Below are 20101 nucleotides of genomic sequence, written 5' to 3' on the forward strand. Positions count from 1 at the left end.
TTCTTCATGCAAGTCGAAGTTTGGTACCCGAAGTCTACACCCCTTCGTCAGTGATTGGTCAACAGTACTACTCCTAGTAGAAGTGGGAACTATAGGCGGCATTCTTCAATTAAGTGTTTGTTGTCATTCAACGAGAGACAACAAGTTTTCATGCACATGTTTTCACTTGAGAAATACAGCCTCAAACATCTTAGTTAGATTAAAAATTGCCCGACGAAGACCTCTGCAAAAATGTCAAAATTAATGACAGATTTCTTGATTTCTCTATTTTGAGAAAGTGTTACTGGGTATGTTGTTGCTACGGTGGCCCAAGAGGGACAAACAACAGTTCATATTGCCATTTTATATTTTTTTTCAAGCGAAGGTCTTTAGGGAGTATGCGAGTACAGACGTTAATTTCGCCTAGCTGAGTTCTGCTAGACGAACACCAAACCTATGTATGCAGACACCTTTACCGTAGGTGACTTCACCCCTTCGTCAGTGATTGGTCAACAGTACTACTCCTAGTAGAAGTGGGAACTATAGGCGGCATTCTTCAATTAAGTGTTTGTTGTCATTCAACGAGAGACAACAAGTTTTCATGCACATGTTTTCACTTGAGAAATACAGCCTCAAACATCTTAGTTAGATTAAAAATTGCCCGACGAAGACCTCTGCAAAAATGTCAAAATGAATGACAGATTTCTTGATTTCTCTATTTTGAGAAAGTGTTACTGGGTATGTTGTTGCTACGGTGGCCCAAGAGGGACAAACAACAGTAATATTGCCATTTTATATTTTTTTTCAAGCGAAGGTCTTTAGGGAGTATGCGAGTACAGACGTTAATTTCGCCTAGCTGAGTTCTGCTAGACGAACACCAAACCTATGTATGCAGACACCTTTACCGTAGGTGACTTGAGACAGGCTCTTGTGGAAATCCTGGATTTGAATGTTTTTTATTTGATTTATTGACACAGGGCTTACATCAACTTTGACATCTGGAGCTATCTCCTGTATGTCAAGTTGCAAATTTTATGATAACAATCACATGTGCTCTTTATATAGCTTGCGCCTGGATGCACATATTCATATTTGGATATTCATATTCTTACAGTAGAGAAACGTAAGTATATCAATGCAATCTAAGAAAATAAAGACTGGTTTATATGAATTTGTCATGCACGTGGTTGAATATTCAGATTACTGTATGATAAAATATACATAAATGAATAAATACTGTATGTATGGTACATGTATATATCTTTGCACAGACATCATTTTTACAATCAAATGTACCAGTATTTTCAAGCATGCCAATAAACATTGCAAACAGGACATAAATTAAACTAAATCATAAGAGTTTAATTGTTCGATCAAGCAACGTTAGCAAAGTAAATGCTTGATGGTCAACTCCTTTTGTAAATGTTCTAATTCCCACCGGTTCTCCTTTGGAATGTACGGTATATTCAATGACTTTAAGATGTACTGTGTATCTTACATGTCATTCATTCTTAGAGCTAGAGCATTCGTATAACATGTCATATAACACGTGGTTAATTCTCAGAGCCATACAATACATAATAAATACATTCCTCTTCGGTTTTAAAGGTGCAATCTGGGATTGGTACATCCATTTTTGGACTATTAAATGAATTATATATAACCATTGATTCTTGAAGAGTATAGCTTATGAATGAGCATAGTTCAGCGATCATCCCCCATCACCTTTTAGTCATCACGAAGGCACATGCATACAGTTATATAAGAGCCTCTCTACCTGTGAAAACACAGAAGAACAAACATTTTATAATGTGTTTAGAGTTACTGACAACAAAAGACTTTGGGATATGATTCAGGAAAAGAAGAACAGTGATAATCATAAAACTTGTCAATTTTTGTAAATATCACTTTCATAACCTCCTTCACTGGTTCAGTTGTCTGTCAAATGTACAGAAGGTGCTCAGTGCGGTACTCTGTATTAAAGTCATTACTAAAGAAGCATCTCTTCAAATGTGAACAGATCCTGTGGGGATATGTCTGCTATATCTAAGGAGCTGAAGGAGTGCAATTAGGCCAACACTTTGTGTGTGTGTGTGTGTGTGTGTGTGTGTGTGTGTGTGTGTGTGTGTGTGTGTGTGTGTGTGTGTGTGTGTGTGTGTGTGTGTGTGTGTGTGTGTGTGTGTGTGTGTGTGTGTGTGTGTGTGCACAAAACATAATGTTATCTCACTACTACAGTACATCTCATTGACTTGGACGAGCTTTTAATCATATTTATCTCTTAATTAACTTCTCCCGTTTACTATTACAAATATATCATAGTTATCAAGGGCTATTTGCATGTGGACATTTCATTAACCTTTTAACTCTTAGGTGTTTAAGTCCCCTATTAATGGGACTTTGAGCGGTTCTGGACCGGTGCCGACTGACATTTTGGTGTACAAAGCGCTCTGTGAACATCGCAGGGTCCAGTACCTTATAGTGCCAGAAAGCCCCATCTGTCTGCCTTCCACTACCACTGTCAATGGACCTGACTTGAAGTGCCAGGTTTCAAACCCGACATTTGCATATGGAGTGATGTGTCACATTTCTTGGTAAATCCACACAAATAATGGATTTCCTCTGCCTCTGAACGACGGAGCCTGGCCTGGGAGACATTAGAAGGAACCGCCTAGCAAATCCAGCAATCATGGCTTCAACTTGCTGTGATATTCCCAGACGGATCTAGAGCTCTCAACATGAAACAAAATACTAAAGAAGTTCGTAGATTTGAACACGAACACTTTCTCTTGGTCACAGAGGGACAAAATCACTGTGTGTAAAGCTGAAGTTGTAACGAGTCTGCAGAATGGTATCTCTGTGTCGCTCAGAGGACGCGTGGCAGAAAATGCCATGTCGTCAGTTATATGAAATTCGTCACTAAATATGATCATATTTATTTTTACCGTTAAAAGAAAGGTGAAATCTTAATTAGTTGTTTATCAGTTGATTGTAACTATATAAAAAATGCTGCAATTTCAAGCCCTATTCCCCTACTTTTGTTGAATATGGAAAAAATATATATTATTTTTTATATTTTTATAATATTTTAGTTTGTGTTCTCAAAAGTGAGTACACCTCAGCAATTTATAACTCTTTTTACCAGAAAGGTGAATTGCAGACCTTTCTGGAACTATGCAGCATTACTAGTTATTGTTTATGGCCATCTCTAAAAATAATTACTTTTGGATATGTCGATTTAGGAGGAAATCTACATTTTGCAATAACGTTCAAGAGGCCTTCTAAATGGCTCAAAATAGCTACATTCATTTTTTATTTTTTTTACTTATAGGAAAAGGCTATATTCCCACCAGTTTTGAATAAAGGATAGATTTATCAAGACTCCAGAGAACTGACATTTAAATAGTAGATAGATTTATAGATAGCCTTAGATTTATCATAATGCATTAGTGTCCTTTTGTTTGTCTAGTAGATGTACACATCGGCAAAATGACATGTCAAGTCTGGGTCCATTTTATGTAGGCTAACAATGTTCAAGTGGTTGATCACAATCAGGTAGACTATACAAACCATTCTGCACACAGAGGCCAATCAGTCATTCACATTGTTTCAATATCCAGTATATTTATTTCTGGCTATTATGTAGTTCAGGTATGGATAACTTATTTCAATTACACTTTGAGACAAAACGTATTATTTGAATAGGGTGCTGTAATAGTTCTGGATCACATAATGCGTGTTACTGGAGCGTCACCTGTTGGAAAACAAATGTTACTCTCTTAAAAGTATGTGGACACCTGCTCATCGAACATCTCATTCCAAAATCATGGGTATTAATATGGAGTTGGGCCCCATTTGCTGCTATAACAGCCTCCAGTCTTCTGCAAAGCTTTCTAAAACAGAAAATGTACACAACTCAATGGATATCAATCAACAAAGAGGTAAGCTATACGGATATGTTGAAGGCTAGATGTATTGGGTGCAGATGACTGAACTGCTCACTTTTGTGTCTCTGTCTGCAGGTATACATACTGTCATGTGCATGTGGTGTTACATATCTGTATAATAAAAATGTTTGGGGATTCACAGACTTCACCCTGCATACACTGCTGAATATAACAGGAAACCTGTTCAATCACCATGCACTGCAAAATCATTCTGGCTGTGGATACGGAGAACATCAACACATTAACATCAACACGCCAGAGGATATACCATGTGACTTGAGGCTCTGCTGGAAGTTTACCTCATATTTAGATTTTTTTATTCTGCATTGCCACTAAAATCATAAACACTGACAACTAAAATATTGTGTTATTGTTGTTATTGTCATGCATATTATCATAAAAAAAAAATATTATAATAATAGAAGAGGGGGGCTAGTTCCAAACAATTAACCCCACAAGGTTCTTCAAACGGTTCTTCGAGGATCCATTAAAAGGGGTTATTTGAGGAACTTATAGGGGTTCCCCCACAGTTTCAATTTGAAGAACCCGTAAAGGATACTCCAGGAACCTTTTCTTTGAAGAGTGTAGTGTAGCTCTGGAGGAAAGATAGAAGTGTGTGCTGAAATAGCGGTGGGCTGGATTCGAACCCATTTGGAGAGGTATAAACGGAAGAAGCAGTTTAGACGCGTAGGCCACAGGATATTCATTTTTGTGTTGGATTACATTGCTCACTCTCCCTCCCTCTAACAAATTCCACCTCCTGGCAGAACCAGGAAGTCCATCCCCCTCCTACAAACTTTCTAAAACTTAAGAGTCTCTGTTTCTATGTCTGTGTGAAAGTGAACAACAGTCCAAATGGCTCAGCGGGGAATTGTGCTGGACCAGTTATGTTGTTCTGTCTATCTGGATCTACTGAAGGAGCCAGTGGCTATCCCCTGTGGACACAGTTACTGTAGGAGCTGTATTGAGGGCTGATGGGATCAGGACAATCCTAAGGAGTTCTGCAGCTGTCCTCAGTGCAGACAGACCTATTGAAGAAGACAGGACTCCATGCTGCATGTGATTTCTGCCTTTCCCACCCTTACACCCCTTGGGTGTTCACAATAGAATTAATTGAACTTTTAACATGGCACACCTGTTAATTGAAAAGCATTCCTGGTGACTACCTCATGAAGCTGGTTGAGCTTTGCGTGTGCGAAGCTCAAGGAAAAGGGTGGCTACTTTGAAGAATCTAAAATATATTTTGATTCGTTTAACACTATTTTGGTTACTACATGATTCCATATGTGTTATTTCATAGTTTTGATGCCTTCACTATTCTTCTACAATGTAGACAATAGTATAAATAAAGAAAAACCCTTGAATGAGTAGGTGTGTCCAAACTTTTGACTGGTACTGTACATAGGGCAGCAGCCTCTAAGTTAGAGGGTAGTGTACCGGGTGGTAGCCGGTGCTGTGCCGAAAAGCTCCCCCCTGCCAGAATCCCCCCCTCCCCCTTCGTGTGAACGCACACACACTCAATTCTTCATTGCTGCGACTTGCTTGCCAGTTGAGGTTTCAGATCACATTAGTCTGCGTTTCATATAATTTTTTATGTTGGTTTGATCGCGGGGGAGGCACTAGTAATGTCTGCAGTTTTCGGTTTGGCTATTTGTTTCAAGTGTATTAGTCTATAAATAAATATCTTTACCAAAATTCGTCATCTCTCCCATGTCTTATTCGACTAGTAGTTGTTCTGAAATGTTTATTGCTTGCCTACATTTTACTCCCTCCTCTATGTTTAATATAACACACATGCATTAATTATTCATTTCGATTGCCCATCCTGATGTGAAGTTTGTTCTATAGAAAGAAAGTATTTGACTCTGATGTGTGCCACAGAAAGTATTTGACTCTAGCCACAAAATTAAGGAAATTAGAAGGGGGGGGGGATTTCGGCAAGACAATTTTCTTCCCTGCCAAAATTCCACCCCCCTCCCCCTTCTATTTTGGGATTTCAAGGCCTGCCACACTTCTGAATTTTTTGGTAGCTCATGTTGACCAGTAGTGTGTGCCACAGAAAGTATTTGACTCTAGCCACAAAATTAAGGAAATTAGAAGGCGGGGGGGGGGGATTTTGGCAGAGAAGAAAATAGCCTTGCCGAACCCCCTTCTAATTTCCTTAATTTTGTGGCTTGTTTTTGTTACAGCTTTACTTTTAAAGCTCACTAAGAATTGTTGTCATCTGTTTGCCTGGCACCAGCTGATGAATGAGCCCACCAGGGTCTTTCTACGAAAACCATCATTGACCCCGTGTTGGTGTTGGATAGATCAAGGTCATCAAACGGTGGGGTTGTAAACATTTGGCTCAGTGATCATTCCATTATTTTCTTTTTCATTTTAATTGTCTTTAACATGTTTGACGTTAGCCAGAGTATCCGACTTTACATTATACAAACATACAGTTGAAGTCAGAAGTTTACATACACTTAGGTTGGAGTCATTAAAACTCGTTTTTTAACCACTCCACAAATGTCTTGTTAAACAAACTATAGTTTTGGCAAGTCGGTTAGGACATCTACTTTGTGCATGACACAAGTAATTTTTCCAACAATTGTTTACAGACAGATTATTTCACTTATAATTCACTGTATCACAATTCCAGTGGGTCAGAAGTTTACATACACTAAGTTGACTGTGCCTTTAAACAGCTTGGAAAATTCCAGAAAATGATGTCATGGCTTTCAAATCTATCTTATAGGCTAATTGACATCATTTGAGTCAATTTGAGGTGTACCTGTGGATGTATTTCAAGGCCTACCTTCAAACTCAGTGCCTCTTTGCTTGACATCATGGGAAAATCAAAAGAAATCAGCCAAGACCTCAGAAAACAAATTGTAGACCTCCACAAGTCTGGTTCATCCTTGGGAGCATTTTTCAAATGCCTGAAGGTACCACATTCATCTGTACAAACAATAGTACACAAGTATAAACACCATGAGACCACGCAGCCGTCATACCACTCAGGAAGGAGACACGTTCTGTCACCTAGAGATGAACATACTTTGGTGCGAAAAGTGCAAATTAATCCCAGAATAACAGCATAGGACCTTGTGAAGATGCTGGAGGAAACAGGTACAAATGTATCTATATCCACAGTAAAACGAGTCCTATATCGACATAACCTGAAAGGCCGCTCAGCAAGGAAGAAGCCACTGCTCAAAAACCGCTATTAAAAAAGCCAGACTACAGTTTGCAACTGCACATGGGGACAAAGATCGTACTTTTTGGAGAAATGTCCTCTGGTCTGATAAAACATAAATAGAACTGTTTGGCCATAATGACCATCGTTATGTTTGGAGGAAAATGGGGGAGGCTTGCAAGCCGAAGAACACCATCCCAACCGTGAAGCACGTGGGTGGCAGCATCATGTTGTGGGGGTGCTTTGCTGCAGGAGGGGCTGGTGCACTTCACAAAATAGATGGATTTATGAGGGAGGAAAATTATGTGGATATGTTGAAGCAACATCTTAAGGCATCAGTCAGGAAGTTAAAGCTTGGTCGCAAATGGGTCTTCCAAATGGACAATGACCCCAAGCATACTTCCAAAGTTTTGGCAAAATGGCTTAAGGACAACAAAGTCAAGGTATTGGAGTGGCCATCACAAAGCCCTGACCTCAATCCTATAGAAAATGTGTGGGCAGAACTGAAAAAGCGTGTGCGAGCAAGGAGGCCTACAAACCTGACTCAGGTACACCAGCACTGTCAGGAGGAATGGACCAAAATTCACCCAACTTATTGTGAAAGGCTACCCGAAATGTTTGACCCAGGTTAAACAATTTAAAGGCAATGCTACCAAATACTAATTGAGTGTATGTAAACTTCTGACCCACTGGGAATGTGATGAAATAAATAAAAGCTGAAATAAATCATTCTCTCTAATATTATTCTGACATTTCACATTCGTGGTGATCCTAGTTGACCTTAGACAGGGAATTTTTACTAGTATTAAATGTCAGGAATTGTGAAAAACTGAGTTTAAACGTATGTTGAGGTAAATTTGTTATCTGCGAGGGTTGCATGATGTAATTTTTTCGAGGGCTGTCTTTTGTGTTTTCTATTACGTTTACATGAGATATTAAGATGCTTACATAATGCATGCATACTAGATTGAGGTTTGCGCATCTGACTAGTGATTATTTGGCCGGGGTTCAATACCTGCAAAGTTTATTTTCTCTAAATTCAAAAGACCTCTAACCCCTTTCGATGCGTGGAACGGATGTGGGTGGGGCTAGGTTTACATAAGGTGCTAATTTTAAGAAATTCACAAAAGCTCTGACGAAGGCCGTGAGGCCGATACGTAAGCTTAAAGACCAGTGATACTATAAAGAGCAGTGTGCGGTTTCCATTTCCTTAATTTTTTCTCTCACCCAAAACCAATACGATATATATATATGTATATATAACTGTAAAGTAATGGGTGACCAGGGTTAGGGTTAGGTTTAGACAAATGGTGACCATTACAGCTATAGGTGCATTGTGTTACAAGTCAGGGGTGGGATTTAGGGTTAGGGCTAAAATAGGTTATACCTAGGGTTAGGGTTAGGGCTGAAATAGGTTATACCTAGGGTTAGGGTTTAAGGCAAAAAAACAGTATGGGTTTATAGCTCTCTTCCTCCGCCCTGTGGCCTTCTGTGGGTACTACATTACTCATTCGTGACACTTGTTAGGTTCATAATCTGAGTTAGCAACTGCGTCAGATCTACAGATCAAGGAACTAGACCTATCCATTTGGTTTGCAACTCAGTGAACCTGCGCAGCATTCGCTCAATTTGATACATACGAACAAATAGATTTCGGTGCATATCAAATGATCCAGCAGCCATTTAGAAACAACAAATCGTTAAAAAAATGTCTTCTGGCTGTTTAAATTGGCCACGTCTTGAAAAAGAGGACAGGGACATCCATTTTGTTCAGGTTTACACCTTTTTCAGATTTTTTTTATTTTTAACAATGACCATAAAATGTTTGATGATAAAGCTTTGGGTCACAATAACGTGTACCCAGGCGAAAAGTGAGCGTGCAATGTCTTTAACAGAAAAAAAGCGTTGTTAAAAATCTCATGTGTCCAGCCTATTGTAGGTGTGCCCATGGGGCTGGGAATTAGACATGTCCGGTTCGAGAGAGGCAGGTTTAGGTTTCCAGCGTTAGAGTAGTGCATAAATTGTCGTATAGTTTAGTAGGTGGCGGTAATGCAACATTTATTGGATGCCAACCGCCGTTAAACCTAATCGAAGAAGAAGAAGTATGTGACGTCAGCTCTATGTTGCTTCCGGATTTGCTTTATTTTCCCTGACGTTCAGGTAGATTTTTTTGTTTTGAGTTATTGGATATTTATTTCAAAATGAACCGTATTTTCGGTCGAGGAAAACCGAAGGGACCACCACCAAATCTCACAGACTGCATAGGGAATGTAAGTATCTATGAAAATAACTTACAGAGCAGTGTCTATGACAAACAAAATAACTTGGCTTGCTGGCTAGCTAGCTAACTATCTGAATGACAGCTGATTGTTCTAGCAACAATGGGAGAAAGTTGTGACAGCCCATTGAAGACCTATAGCTCATAAAATACTCTTTATCTACTTAATGTTATCTTGAAAGTTAGTTTGATTAGCGTTATAATAGTGTCCAAGTGACTTAGCTAGCTAATTAGCTAGATGACCAATCGTCAATAGGGAGTTCAGTAGGGTGATGCTGGTTTCCAATGTAGGCTAAAAAGTGTTGTTCCAACCAGTTTTATGTTTGACCAAATCAGGTGTTAAGCTAGTGCTATTGGCTGTAAAAATTGATTGAAGAAAATGTAACAGATTATTTGATCATTATAATAACTAATACATGTATTCAAATAACTTTTTCTGATACCACAAGTTCATTACAAAGATTTCCGACTCTTACAAGATCATTGAAATATGAAAACAGTCTGCATGGTTAACTCGTGCCCGTTCTTTCTCTCTTAAGGTTGACTCGCGAGCGGAATCTGTTGACAAGAAGATTGCCAGACTAGATGTTGAACTGGTCAAGTACAAGGATCAGATGAAGAAGATGAGAGATGGCCCTTCAAAAGTAAGATTTAACCCTACCCTGAGTGAAGCAGCTGTGGTATTAGATATGTTTACCTACGTCATTCTATTACACATGTAGGCTAATGCTGTTCTTGAACAAAACAATACACAAGTATGGTCCCCACTTGTTCTCAGCAGTATCTAGCTAGGTCTGATGTCACATGAATTGTTTCCTGTTAATGTTTTCATCAGAACATGGTCAAGCAGAAGGCGATGAGGGTACTGAAGCAGAAAAGAATGTGAGTAACTTATGAAGGGAGTCCGTCAACGCATCGATAACCACAAATCAATCAAGACACATATCACAGTAACCTAATGAACCACATCAAGTAGCAGTAAACCGTCACCCTAGTCAGGATATGAGCGCATAAAAACATCTGTATTGATGCTTTTCAATCTTGTTTTTCAGGTACGAGAGCCAGAGAGACAACCTCACACAGCAGTCCTTCAACATGGAACAGGCCAACTACACAATCCAGACTCTCAAAGACACAAAAACAACAGTAAGGGGCAACAGTAATGTACTGACTGTAACGCAAAGTCACAATTTACTGTAGTTGTCATGCCAGGCTGTTCTCTGGGGTTAAAAATGTCATATTTTGCATTATAGGTTGATGCCATGAAAATTGGAGCCAAAGAGATGAAGGCGGCATACAAGAACGTGAAGATCGATCAGATTGAGGTATTTGTCTTCTTCGAGTCCTGATGCACTACAACACCATTTGGTGGTCTGACGTAGAAGTGCAGTAGTTTTACTACAGACCCTTGTCTTGAAAGACTCAACATATTTCAGCCATCTGATCTGGGTCATATTCATCCGGGTAACGTGAATGGCCTATTGTGATTGAGAGACGTTTGGGTTAAGAGTTCCATGTTTTCCTGATGCAGGATCTCCAAGACCAGCTGGAGGACATGATGGAGGACGCCAACGAGGTGCAGGAGGCGATGAGCAGAAGCTACGGGACGCCAGAGATCGATGATGATGACCTGGAAGCAGGTCAGTGCTGTAAGAGTATGACACAGCCACAAGGGAGACAGTACACCGAAATGCAGTACATAACTGTATTGTGTTCCAACACGGTTGGTGTTGCTCCAGTACAGGATGGGTCTATATTAGAACATTGCTGTAGGTCAATAGATGGCATCATTTCCCACTGCACTACAGAGTTTTGTTTTTATTGTACTTCACCTTTATTTAACCAGGTAGGCTAGTTGAGAACAAGTTCTCATTTACAACTGCGACCTGGCCAAGATAAAGTGCTGTTTACTTCAGCACAGTGATACAACAGCGGTCAATGCAGTCCTTATGTCAATAGACTGCATGTAATAACTGCGCATCAATGGCTGTGTGCGTGTGATCCCAGAGCTGGATGCCCTGGGAGATGAGCTCCTGCTTGATGATGACAGCTCCTACCTGGATGAGGCCAGCACTGCCCCCTCCATCCCAGAGGGAATACCCAGTGACAGGGCACCAAACCGGGTACATATCTCTCTCTAACCACTGTATTCATGTTTACCCAGTTTAGTCTTGAATAATTCACTGGGGCATTATGTTAAAATGCACTCACAACTGACACTGTTTCGATCAATACAGAAGACGGATGCATTGTTCGAAGGGTTCAGTTATGTTTTTAGGACATTACATTGGATGAAGACACATTCTGCACCCATTTAGACATAACTGGAGTTTCCTACAAATGTGTAATTTATTGTCTGTTTTACAGGATGGAGTTCTGGTGGATGAATTTGGCCTGCCACAGATCCCTGCTACATAATGGATGGACAGCAGGCAGAAACCAATGGCAACACTCCCAACTCTTTTTTAAATGTATCATAGCCTTTTTACAACATATACACTGAGTATACCAAATATTAGGAACACCATCCTAATATTGAATTGTGCACCCCCTCCACATACCCAATCCCCCCCCAACAAATAATTATTCAACCTGTCTCCTCCCCTTCATCTACACAGATCAATAAGGGATCATAGGTTTCATCTGGTCAGTCTGTCATGGAAAGAGGGTGTTCTTAATGCTTTGTATACTCAGTGTATATCTGACTGACATGCATTACATGGTGGTGGACATAGAAAAACAACTTGCCTTAATTAGGTTACCTTGAATTGAATAATTGACCATGTCAAAAATGTAAATCAAAAATCGATAGTGATGCTTGGCTATGTTCAAAATTATTGTTCTTTGTATGAACAAATGTACTTTTTTTCCCCCCCTCCAAGGTGATTCTTGGTATTTGGATGTTCTAACTTTCTACTGCAGCACTGTATTGCCAACTACTAATAAATATACATGTATTATATATTTCAAATTGTGGTGGTCCATCATGGTGGATTAAAGTAGAGAAGACTAAATAAGTAATTTCACTATACAATAGAACACTAGTAGTGTGTAGAATTACAATTACTCAAAAGCTATGATTTCTTGACTTTATACTTTTTCAGGTAGAAATGTTAGACAATGTGCACTTTGAGATGACAAAAACAGTGCCCAAACTGTATAGTGCACAGTGTTATAGATGTATGACAGCAACAAAGGCCTTATTTGAGCCAGTCATCACCAACTGAGCCTGTAGCTGAGGGGGAAGATATTCTTGTGAAGATACTCATCCTCGGTCTTGTTCCGAAGCTTCTCAAATTCATAGTAAGAAATCTACAAAAACAGACTTCTATTAGTTACAGATGGAGCACTGAGAGCAAAGAGTAGATCTAAATGAATACAGACATGCTCTTTTTTGACAGAGTAGATGCCTAGAGACAGGCAGAACACTAGCAAAGGGGCTGAAATCAGAATTTACAGCAGACAGAACACTCAAAAAGGTCAAATCATCAGTGAAACAGGGTATTGAGGGTTGCGGCATGCATTTCCGACCTGAACAACTTCATATCCCAGAAGCCTCATGGCCTCTTTTCCCAGCAGCTGTCTTGTGTTCACAGTAAACCATCAATGCAAACTGCTATCCTCCAAGTACATAACAGAGCGCATGGGCCTGAATAAAATAGCTATAGTGCATTCGGAAATTATTCAGACCCCTTGACTTTTACCACATTTTGTTACGTTACAGCCTTGTTCTAAAATTGATTAAATTATTTTTTCTCAATCTACACACAATACCCCATAATGACAAAGCAGAAACAGGTTTTCAGATTTTTTTGCAAATATATTAAATATAAAAAACAAACCTTATTCACATAAGTATTCAGACCCTTTGCTATGAGACTTGAAATTGAGCTCAGGTGTATCCTCTTTCCATTGATCATCCTTGAGATGTTTCTACAACTCAATTGGAGTCCATCTGCGGCAATAACCAAGCCATGAGGTCGAAGGAATTGTCCAAGAGCTCCGAGACAGGATTGTGTCGAGGCACAGATCTGGGGAAGGGAACCAAAACATTTCTGCAGCATTGAAGGTCCCCAAGACCACAGTGGCATCAATCATTCTTAAATGGAAGAAGTTTGGAACCACCAAGACTCTTCCTAGAGCTGGCCGCCCAGCCAAACTGAGCAATCAGGGGAGAAGAGCCTTGGTCAGGGAGGTGACCAAGAACCCAATGGTCACTGCCAGAGCCTCCAGAGTTCCTCTGTGGATATGGAAGAACCTTCCAGAAGGACAAACATCTCTGTAGTACTCCACCAATCAGGCCTTTATGGTAGAGTGGCCAGACAGAAGCCACTGCTCAGTAAAAGGCACATGACAGCCCACTTGGAGTTAGCCAAAAGGTACCTAAAGACTCTCAGACCATCAGAAACAAGATTCTCTGGTCTGATGAAACCCTATGGTGAAGCATGGTGGTGGCAGCATCGTGCATGTTTTTTAGCGGCAGGGACTGGAATACTAGTCAGGATCGAGGCAAAGATGAACGAAGCAAAGTACAGAGAGATCCTTGATGAAAACATGCTCCAGAGCGCTCAGAACCTCAGACTAGGGTGAAGGTTCACCTTCCAACAGGACAATGACCCTAAGCACACAGCCAAGACAACGCAGGAATGGCTTCAGGACAAGTCTCTGAATGTCCTTGAGTGGCCCAGCCAGAGCCCGGACTTGAACCCAATCGAACATCTCTGGAGAGACCTGAAAATAGCTGTGCAGCAACACTCCCCATCCAACCTGACAGAGCTTGAGAGGATCTGCAGTGAAGAATGGAAGAAACTCCCCAAATACAGGTGTGCCAAGCTTGTAGCGTCATACCCAAGAAAACTTGAGGCTGTAATCGCTGCCAAAGGTGCTTGAACAACGTACTGCTTTGTCATTATGGGGTATTGTGTGTAGATTGATGAGGGGAAAAAACTATTTAATCAATTTTAGAAAAAGGCTGTAATGTAACAAAATGGGGAAATTCAAGGGCTCTGAATACTTTCCGAATGCACTGCGTCTATGCATTTCATTGTTTGAATGTCTATTGTTTTTACCTCTTGAAGATATAGTCAATTTCACTGGCAAGGCAATACATATCCATCCTCATCCAGCTTTATTTCCACATCTGAAACAAACATAGGGGCGAGATTTGTCTTTGCGCCTTTATTTTCAGTATAGGTATAACCATAACATTGTCTGAAGCATTGAATTAAAGGTTACATGTGTTGTATCTTAAAATGTGCTGTCTGCATTACCTAGTGTGTAGCAGTATGGAGTGAGGACTCTGGAAGTGAAGTAAGCACGGGCCCCTAGTAGATCCACCAGTCCAGTTTTCACATAGTTGTAGAGGTGTCCGTCAACCGGCGTCTCCAGAGACCGACCAGGAGTGAGGAAAAACTTGACACGGTACATAGGAAGGAGCCTTGGACCCTGGGGTTAATACAGGGTGTTAAAGGTGAATCAGAGGATAGTGTGCTAGGATTGCAACACTGCAGTTGAGCAAGTCATATACAGTTGAAGTCGGAAGTTTACATATACCTTAGCCAAATACATTTAAACTCAGTTTTTCACAATTCCTGACAATTAATCCTAGTAAATATTCCCTGTCTTAGGTCAGTTAGGATCACCACTTTATTTTAAGAATGTGAAATGTCAGAATAATAGTAGAGAGAATTATTTATTTCAGCTTTTATTCATTTCATCACATTCCCAGTGGGTCAGAAGTTCACATACACTCAATTAGTATTTGGTAGCATTGCCTTTACATTTTTTAACTTGGGTCAAACGTTTCAGGTAGCCTTCCACAAGCTTCCCACAATAAGTTGGGTGAATTTTGGCCCATTCCTCCTGACAGAGCTGGTGTAACTGAGTAAGGTTTATAGGCCTCCTTGCTCGCACACGCTTTTTCAATTCTGCCCACAAATTTTCTATAGGATTGAGGTCAGGGCTTTGTGACAGCCACTCCAATACCTTGACTTTGTTGTCCTTAAGCCATTTTGCCACAACTTTGGAAGTTTGCTTGGGGTCATTGTCCATTTGGAAGACCCATTTGCGACAAAGCTTTAACTTCTTGACTGATGTCTTGAGATGTTGCTTCAATATATCCACATAATTTTCCTTCCTCATGATGTCAACTATTTTGTGAAGTGCACCAGTCCTTCCTGCAGCAAAGCACCCGCACAACATGATGCTGCCACCCCAGTGCTTCATGGTTGGGATGGTGTTCTTCAACTTGCAAGCATCCCCCTTTTTCCTCCAAACCTAACAATGATCATTATGGCCAAACAGTTCTATTTGTGTTTCATCAGACCAGAGGACATTTCTCCCAAAAAGTACGATCTTTGTCCCCATGTGCACTTGCAAACCGTAGTCTGGCTTTTCTATGGTGGTTTTGGAGCAGTGGCTTCTTCCTTGCTGAGCGGCCTTTCAGGTTATGTCGATATAGGACTCGTTTTACTGTGTATATAGATACTTTTGTTCCTATTTCCTCCAGCATCTTCACAAGGTCCTTTGCTGTTGTTCTGGGACTGATTTGCACTTTTCGCACCAAAGTACGTTCATCTCTAGGAGACAGAACACATCTCCTTCCTGAGCGGTATGACAGCTGTGTGGTCCCATGGTGTTTATACTTACATACTATTGTTTGTACAGATGAACGTGGTACATTCAGGCATTTGGAAATTGCTCCCAAGGATGAACCATACTTGTGGTGGTCTATAATTTTTTTTCTGAGGTCTTGGCTGATTTCTTTTGATCTTCCCATGATGTCAAGCAAAGAGGCACTGAGTTTGAAGGTAGGCCTTGAAATACATCCACAGGTACATCTCCAATTGACTCAAATTATGTCAATTAGCCTATCAGAAGCTTCTAAAGCCATTATAATTTTCTGGAAATTTCTAAGCTGTTTAAAGGCACAGTCAACTTATTGTATGTAAACTTCTGACCCACTGGAATTATCATACAGTGAATTATAAGTGAAATAATTTCTCTGTAAACAATTATTGGAAAAATTCCTTGTGTCATGCACAAAATAGATGTCCTAACCGACATGCCAAAACTATAGTTTGTTAACAAGAAATTTGTGGAGTGGTTGAAAAATGAGTTTTAATGACTCCAACCTAAGTGTATGTAAACTTTCGACTTCAACTGTAATTAATATTGATTTGTAGTAACTCGTTACCTCATAGAAAGGGCATTCAAGCTTCACAGTCATGTAGAGTTGGGTCAGTTGGGCGAGTACAATCTGGTCAACCCCCATGCCTTGCTCTGGAACACAAATTAATTTACAATTGTTAAACCAAAGATACTGCAACAATTGCAATTATGAAGAAGAGTAAAGTAAGTGTTGGGCAATTCCATGGTAATGGAGATTTTTCTATTTAAAATATACCAAACAAGCCTCCCAAATGGCGCAGCGGTCTAAGGCACTGCATCGCAGTGCTTGAGGCGTCACTACAGATCCGGGTTGAATCCCAGGTTGTGTCACAACCGGCTGTGACCGGGAGTCCCATAGGGCGGCGCAGAATTGGCCCAGCGTCATCCGGGTTAGGGGAGGGTTTGGCCGGGGGCTTTACTTGACTCATCATGCTCTAGCAACTCCTTGTGGCGGGCCGTGCGCCTGCAGGCTGACTTCGGTCGTCAGTGTTTCCTCCGACACATTGGCTACCAAACAAAAACATTTCTTTCAATGTTTAACAAACCATAGAACTATGCACAATGACTAGCTTTTAACAATTTCCACAGACAAAACACATTTACAGGAAGAACTGTGCAGATACAAAGTTTGGTAACAGAATAAAATTGATTTTACCGTAATTCTGTTATCAAACTTTAAATCTTTAAAAATTGTATTTAATGTGTAAATTGTTCGAAGTAGTCATTGTGCATAGAGTAGTATTGTTTGTTAAACTTTGAAATCAATGGTTTTTGTTTGGTATACATTTTAAAGTGAGTCTCAGCATAATTCCGTTTCCGTTGAATTGCCCTGTGGGTTTATCAATGAGAGTACCTTGTAATTTCTGGAGGAAGTAGAGGTTGAAGACCTTGGACACAAAGTTGACAGGGAACCTCTCTACCAGGACGTAGGAGTGCAGCAGGTTGAGGAGTGTTCTGGGCTGGAAATGAGAGAAGCGTGCGTACAGGATGGCCGCCACATTCCGGAACACCTCCCCAGCGTTGGGCGGCAGGTAGCCCAGCTTCCCAAACGGAATGATCTGCCTGGCCACTTGGCTGGTGCTGTAGTTGTCCGCCCGGTACACAAAGCTCTCCGCCACAGCGTCAAACACCGGTAGCGACAGGATGTTCAGGCACCCAAAGTACTGCATCACCTTGGTAACTGTCTCTGGGTGGGAAGTGAAAGCCATCTTGAGCACATGTCTCGCCATGACCTCCACCAAGGAGTGTGCATAGCGTTTAGGAGGTCCTGGTAGCTGCCCTCCTGCCTGCAGCAGTCCGTATACAGCAGTGAGCTCTGCTAGGCTCCACTGGCCTGGCTCCTGCCTCTGTACCTGCTCCAGCATCCCACAACCCGGGCCCTCCAGGGCCTGGCCGAAGGTGCACAGCTGTCCCACGCTCATCTGGCTCCCGTCCAGCCGCTCCTGGCACTCCGACACCAGCCGCACCACCAGCGTGCTCCAGGGGTCCACGTAGAGGTGCGTGCAGGCCAGCAGGGCAGAAATCAGCTCGGTCTCCGTCAGACGTCGAGAGTCCTGCTCTAGCTGGCAGCACAGCACACTGAGGGGTCCTTCAGGGTCAGCCACGCAGTGCAAGACTGCCGCTGCCATAGTGTCAGACGTGATCTCCACAGTGCGGAGGAGTGCAGGACCTGTCTGGAGGAAGAGCAACTGCCGAGGCGGTCCAGGAAGGCTTTCTCTTCTGCAACAGTGGGTCAGTGCAGCTGGCCGACTGACCCAGTGGCGTAGAAAGAGTCCTTGGCAATGGTGGACAAACTCATACAAGCTGGCTGACTGAGTCTCTGACAGCAGTCTCTGGATACAGCGGTGCGCTGAGTTCCATAGGTACGCCACACACAGGGGCTCCCCTTCCGGAGCACACAGAAGTCTGGAGATGCTACCCAGCCCACCTGGAGGACTGAGGTGTGCCCTTGTCTGCCAGAGTAGCTGAAGCCTCTGGATCACCTTTAAAGCCATGGTTCTGTTCCAGGACTCACCGGGTGGTTCCAACCTGTATGAGCATGAGAACAGATTAACCTTCAAAGCTCTGTTAGTTACCAGAACACCCTGCAGGCACAGTGAGGCCAAAACGTTCTTTTACGCAATAAATTACTGGGAGATATGGAGTGTGCAACTCTTTTTATAGTTTAGTTACCAGAACCACTACAGTAAAAGACTAGTGCTGTGGAATATTTACATCGGATTCAAGTGTTTTCCATAAACACAGGTTCATGGAATGCCCCATTCATTTTGATGTTAATTAACCTTTTTCTTGTTGGTGGTTATCAAACTACACGCAAACTCTGACTAAACATACCATGACCTAACCATACTGTTAGAAAATACATGCAAATGTCAGCTTTTGGCCAACTAATACAGTGCAACCCATAATCTAACAGGGGATGCCACAAAACATGTGAAAGATCCAGCCACCGGTCCAGCGTGGTTCTGTAAGGAAGGTGCTCAGTAGTGATTGGCCGTTAACTAAGCCAATGGGCTGGGTTAATATTTTTCACTAAGCCACTAGGGGGAACTACAATGCCAGAGTTACCAAAATAGACTTACTGAAGTTAGAATAAGCATTAAAGAGAAAGTTACAATGTATATTTCAGTGTAAATATGGGAACAAAAGAATTGTTAACGAAATTCAGTTAAGTGCAAGTGGTAATATTTGATGCAGTAAATTTACAAATCTGTTATAGTATGGTTTGGTATTTTTTGCTGTTACTGTGCCAGATGATTGACTGCTGCTATATGCATCTTTTGGGAATTTATTAAAAATAAACTGATGACAAGGATCTGATGTAACTCCAAGTCAATCACACTTCTGTGAAATCGAACTGTCCACTTAGGAAGCAACACTGATTGACAATAAATTTCACATGCTGTTGTGCAAATGGAATAGACAAAAGGTGGAAATTATAGGCAATTAGTAAGACACCCCCAAAAAAGGAATGGTTCTGCAGGTGGTGACCACACACCACTTCTCAGTTCCTATGCTTCCTGGCTGATGTTTTGGTCACTTTTGAATGCTGGCGGTGCTTTCACTCTAGTGGTAGCATGAGACGGAGTCTACAACCCACACAAGTGGCTCAGGTAGTGCAGCTCATCCAGGATGGCACATCAATGCGAGCTGTGGCAAGAAGGTTTGCTGTGTCTGTCAGCGTAGTGTCCAGAGCATGGAGGCCCTACCAGGAGACAGGCCAGTACATCAGGAGACGTGGAGGAGGCCGTAGGAGGGCAACAACCCAGCAGCAGGACCGCTACCTCCGCCTTTGTGCAAGGAGGCGCACTGCCAGAGCCCTGCAAAATGACCTCCAGCAGGCCACAAATGTGCATGTGTCTGCTCAAACGGTCAGAAACAGACTCCATGAGGTTGGTATGAGGGCCCGACGTCCACAGGTGGGGGTTGTGCTTACATGCTATGGATGCTATGGACTGGCCCGCCCGTTCCCCAGACCTGAATCCAATAGAGCACATCTGGGGCATCATGTCTCGCTCCATCCACCAACGCCACGTTGCACCACAGACT

At 41.6% G+C, this 20101-nt stretch overlaps 1 protein-coding gene and 1 pseudogene across 1 annotated transcript; one reads left to right on the plus strand and one right to left on the minus strand.

The window, feature by feature from the left end:
- The first annotated feature begins 9305 nt into the window (after window positions 1-9305).
- On the plus strand, window positions 9306-12349 carry LOC120027778 (charged multivesicular body protein 5-like). The gene is made up of 8 exons (XM_038972807.1): window positions 9306-9374; window positions 9922-10026; window positions 10218-10264; window positions 10435-10528; window positions 10636-10707; window positions 10914-11022; window positions 11390-11505; window positions 11750-12349. The coding sequence occupies exons 1-8, from the start codon at window positions 9306-9308 to the stop codon at window positions 11798-11800; spliced, it is 663 nt and encodes a 220-aa protein (XP_038828735.1). The 3' UTR covers window positions 11801-12349.
- A 238-nt stretch (window positions 12350-12587) lies between these two features.
- LOC120027634 lies at window positions 12588-18350 on the minus strand (annotated as a pseudogene).
- Between the last annotated feature and the right edge of the window lie 1751 nt (window positions 18351-20101).

The sequence above is a fragment of the Salvelinus namaycush genome, chromosome 33 (assembly GCF_016432855.1).
Source record: "Salvelinus namaycush isolate Seneca chromosome 33, SaNama_1.0, whole genome shotgun sequence".
NCBI lineage: Eukaryota > Metazoa > Chordata > Actinopteri > Salmoniformes > Salmonidae > Salvelinus > Salvelinus namaycush.

Coding starts and splice junctions, on each gene's coding strand:
- LOC120027778 (XM_038972807.1), top strand. CDS start 9,306: ATGAACCGTATTTTCGGTCGAGGAAAACCGAAGGGACCACCACCAAAT. Junction 10,027..10,217: donor TGAGAGATGGCCCTTCAAAA/GTAAGATTTAAC, acceptor TGTTTTCATCAG/AACATGGTCAAGCAGAAGGC. Junction 10,529..10,635: donor TCAAAGACACAAAAACAACA/GTAAGGGGCAAC, acceptor TTTGCATTATAG/GTTGATGCCATGAAAATTGG.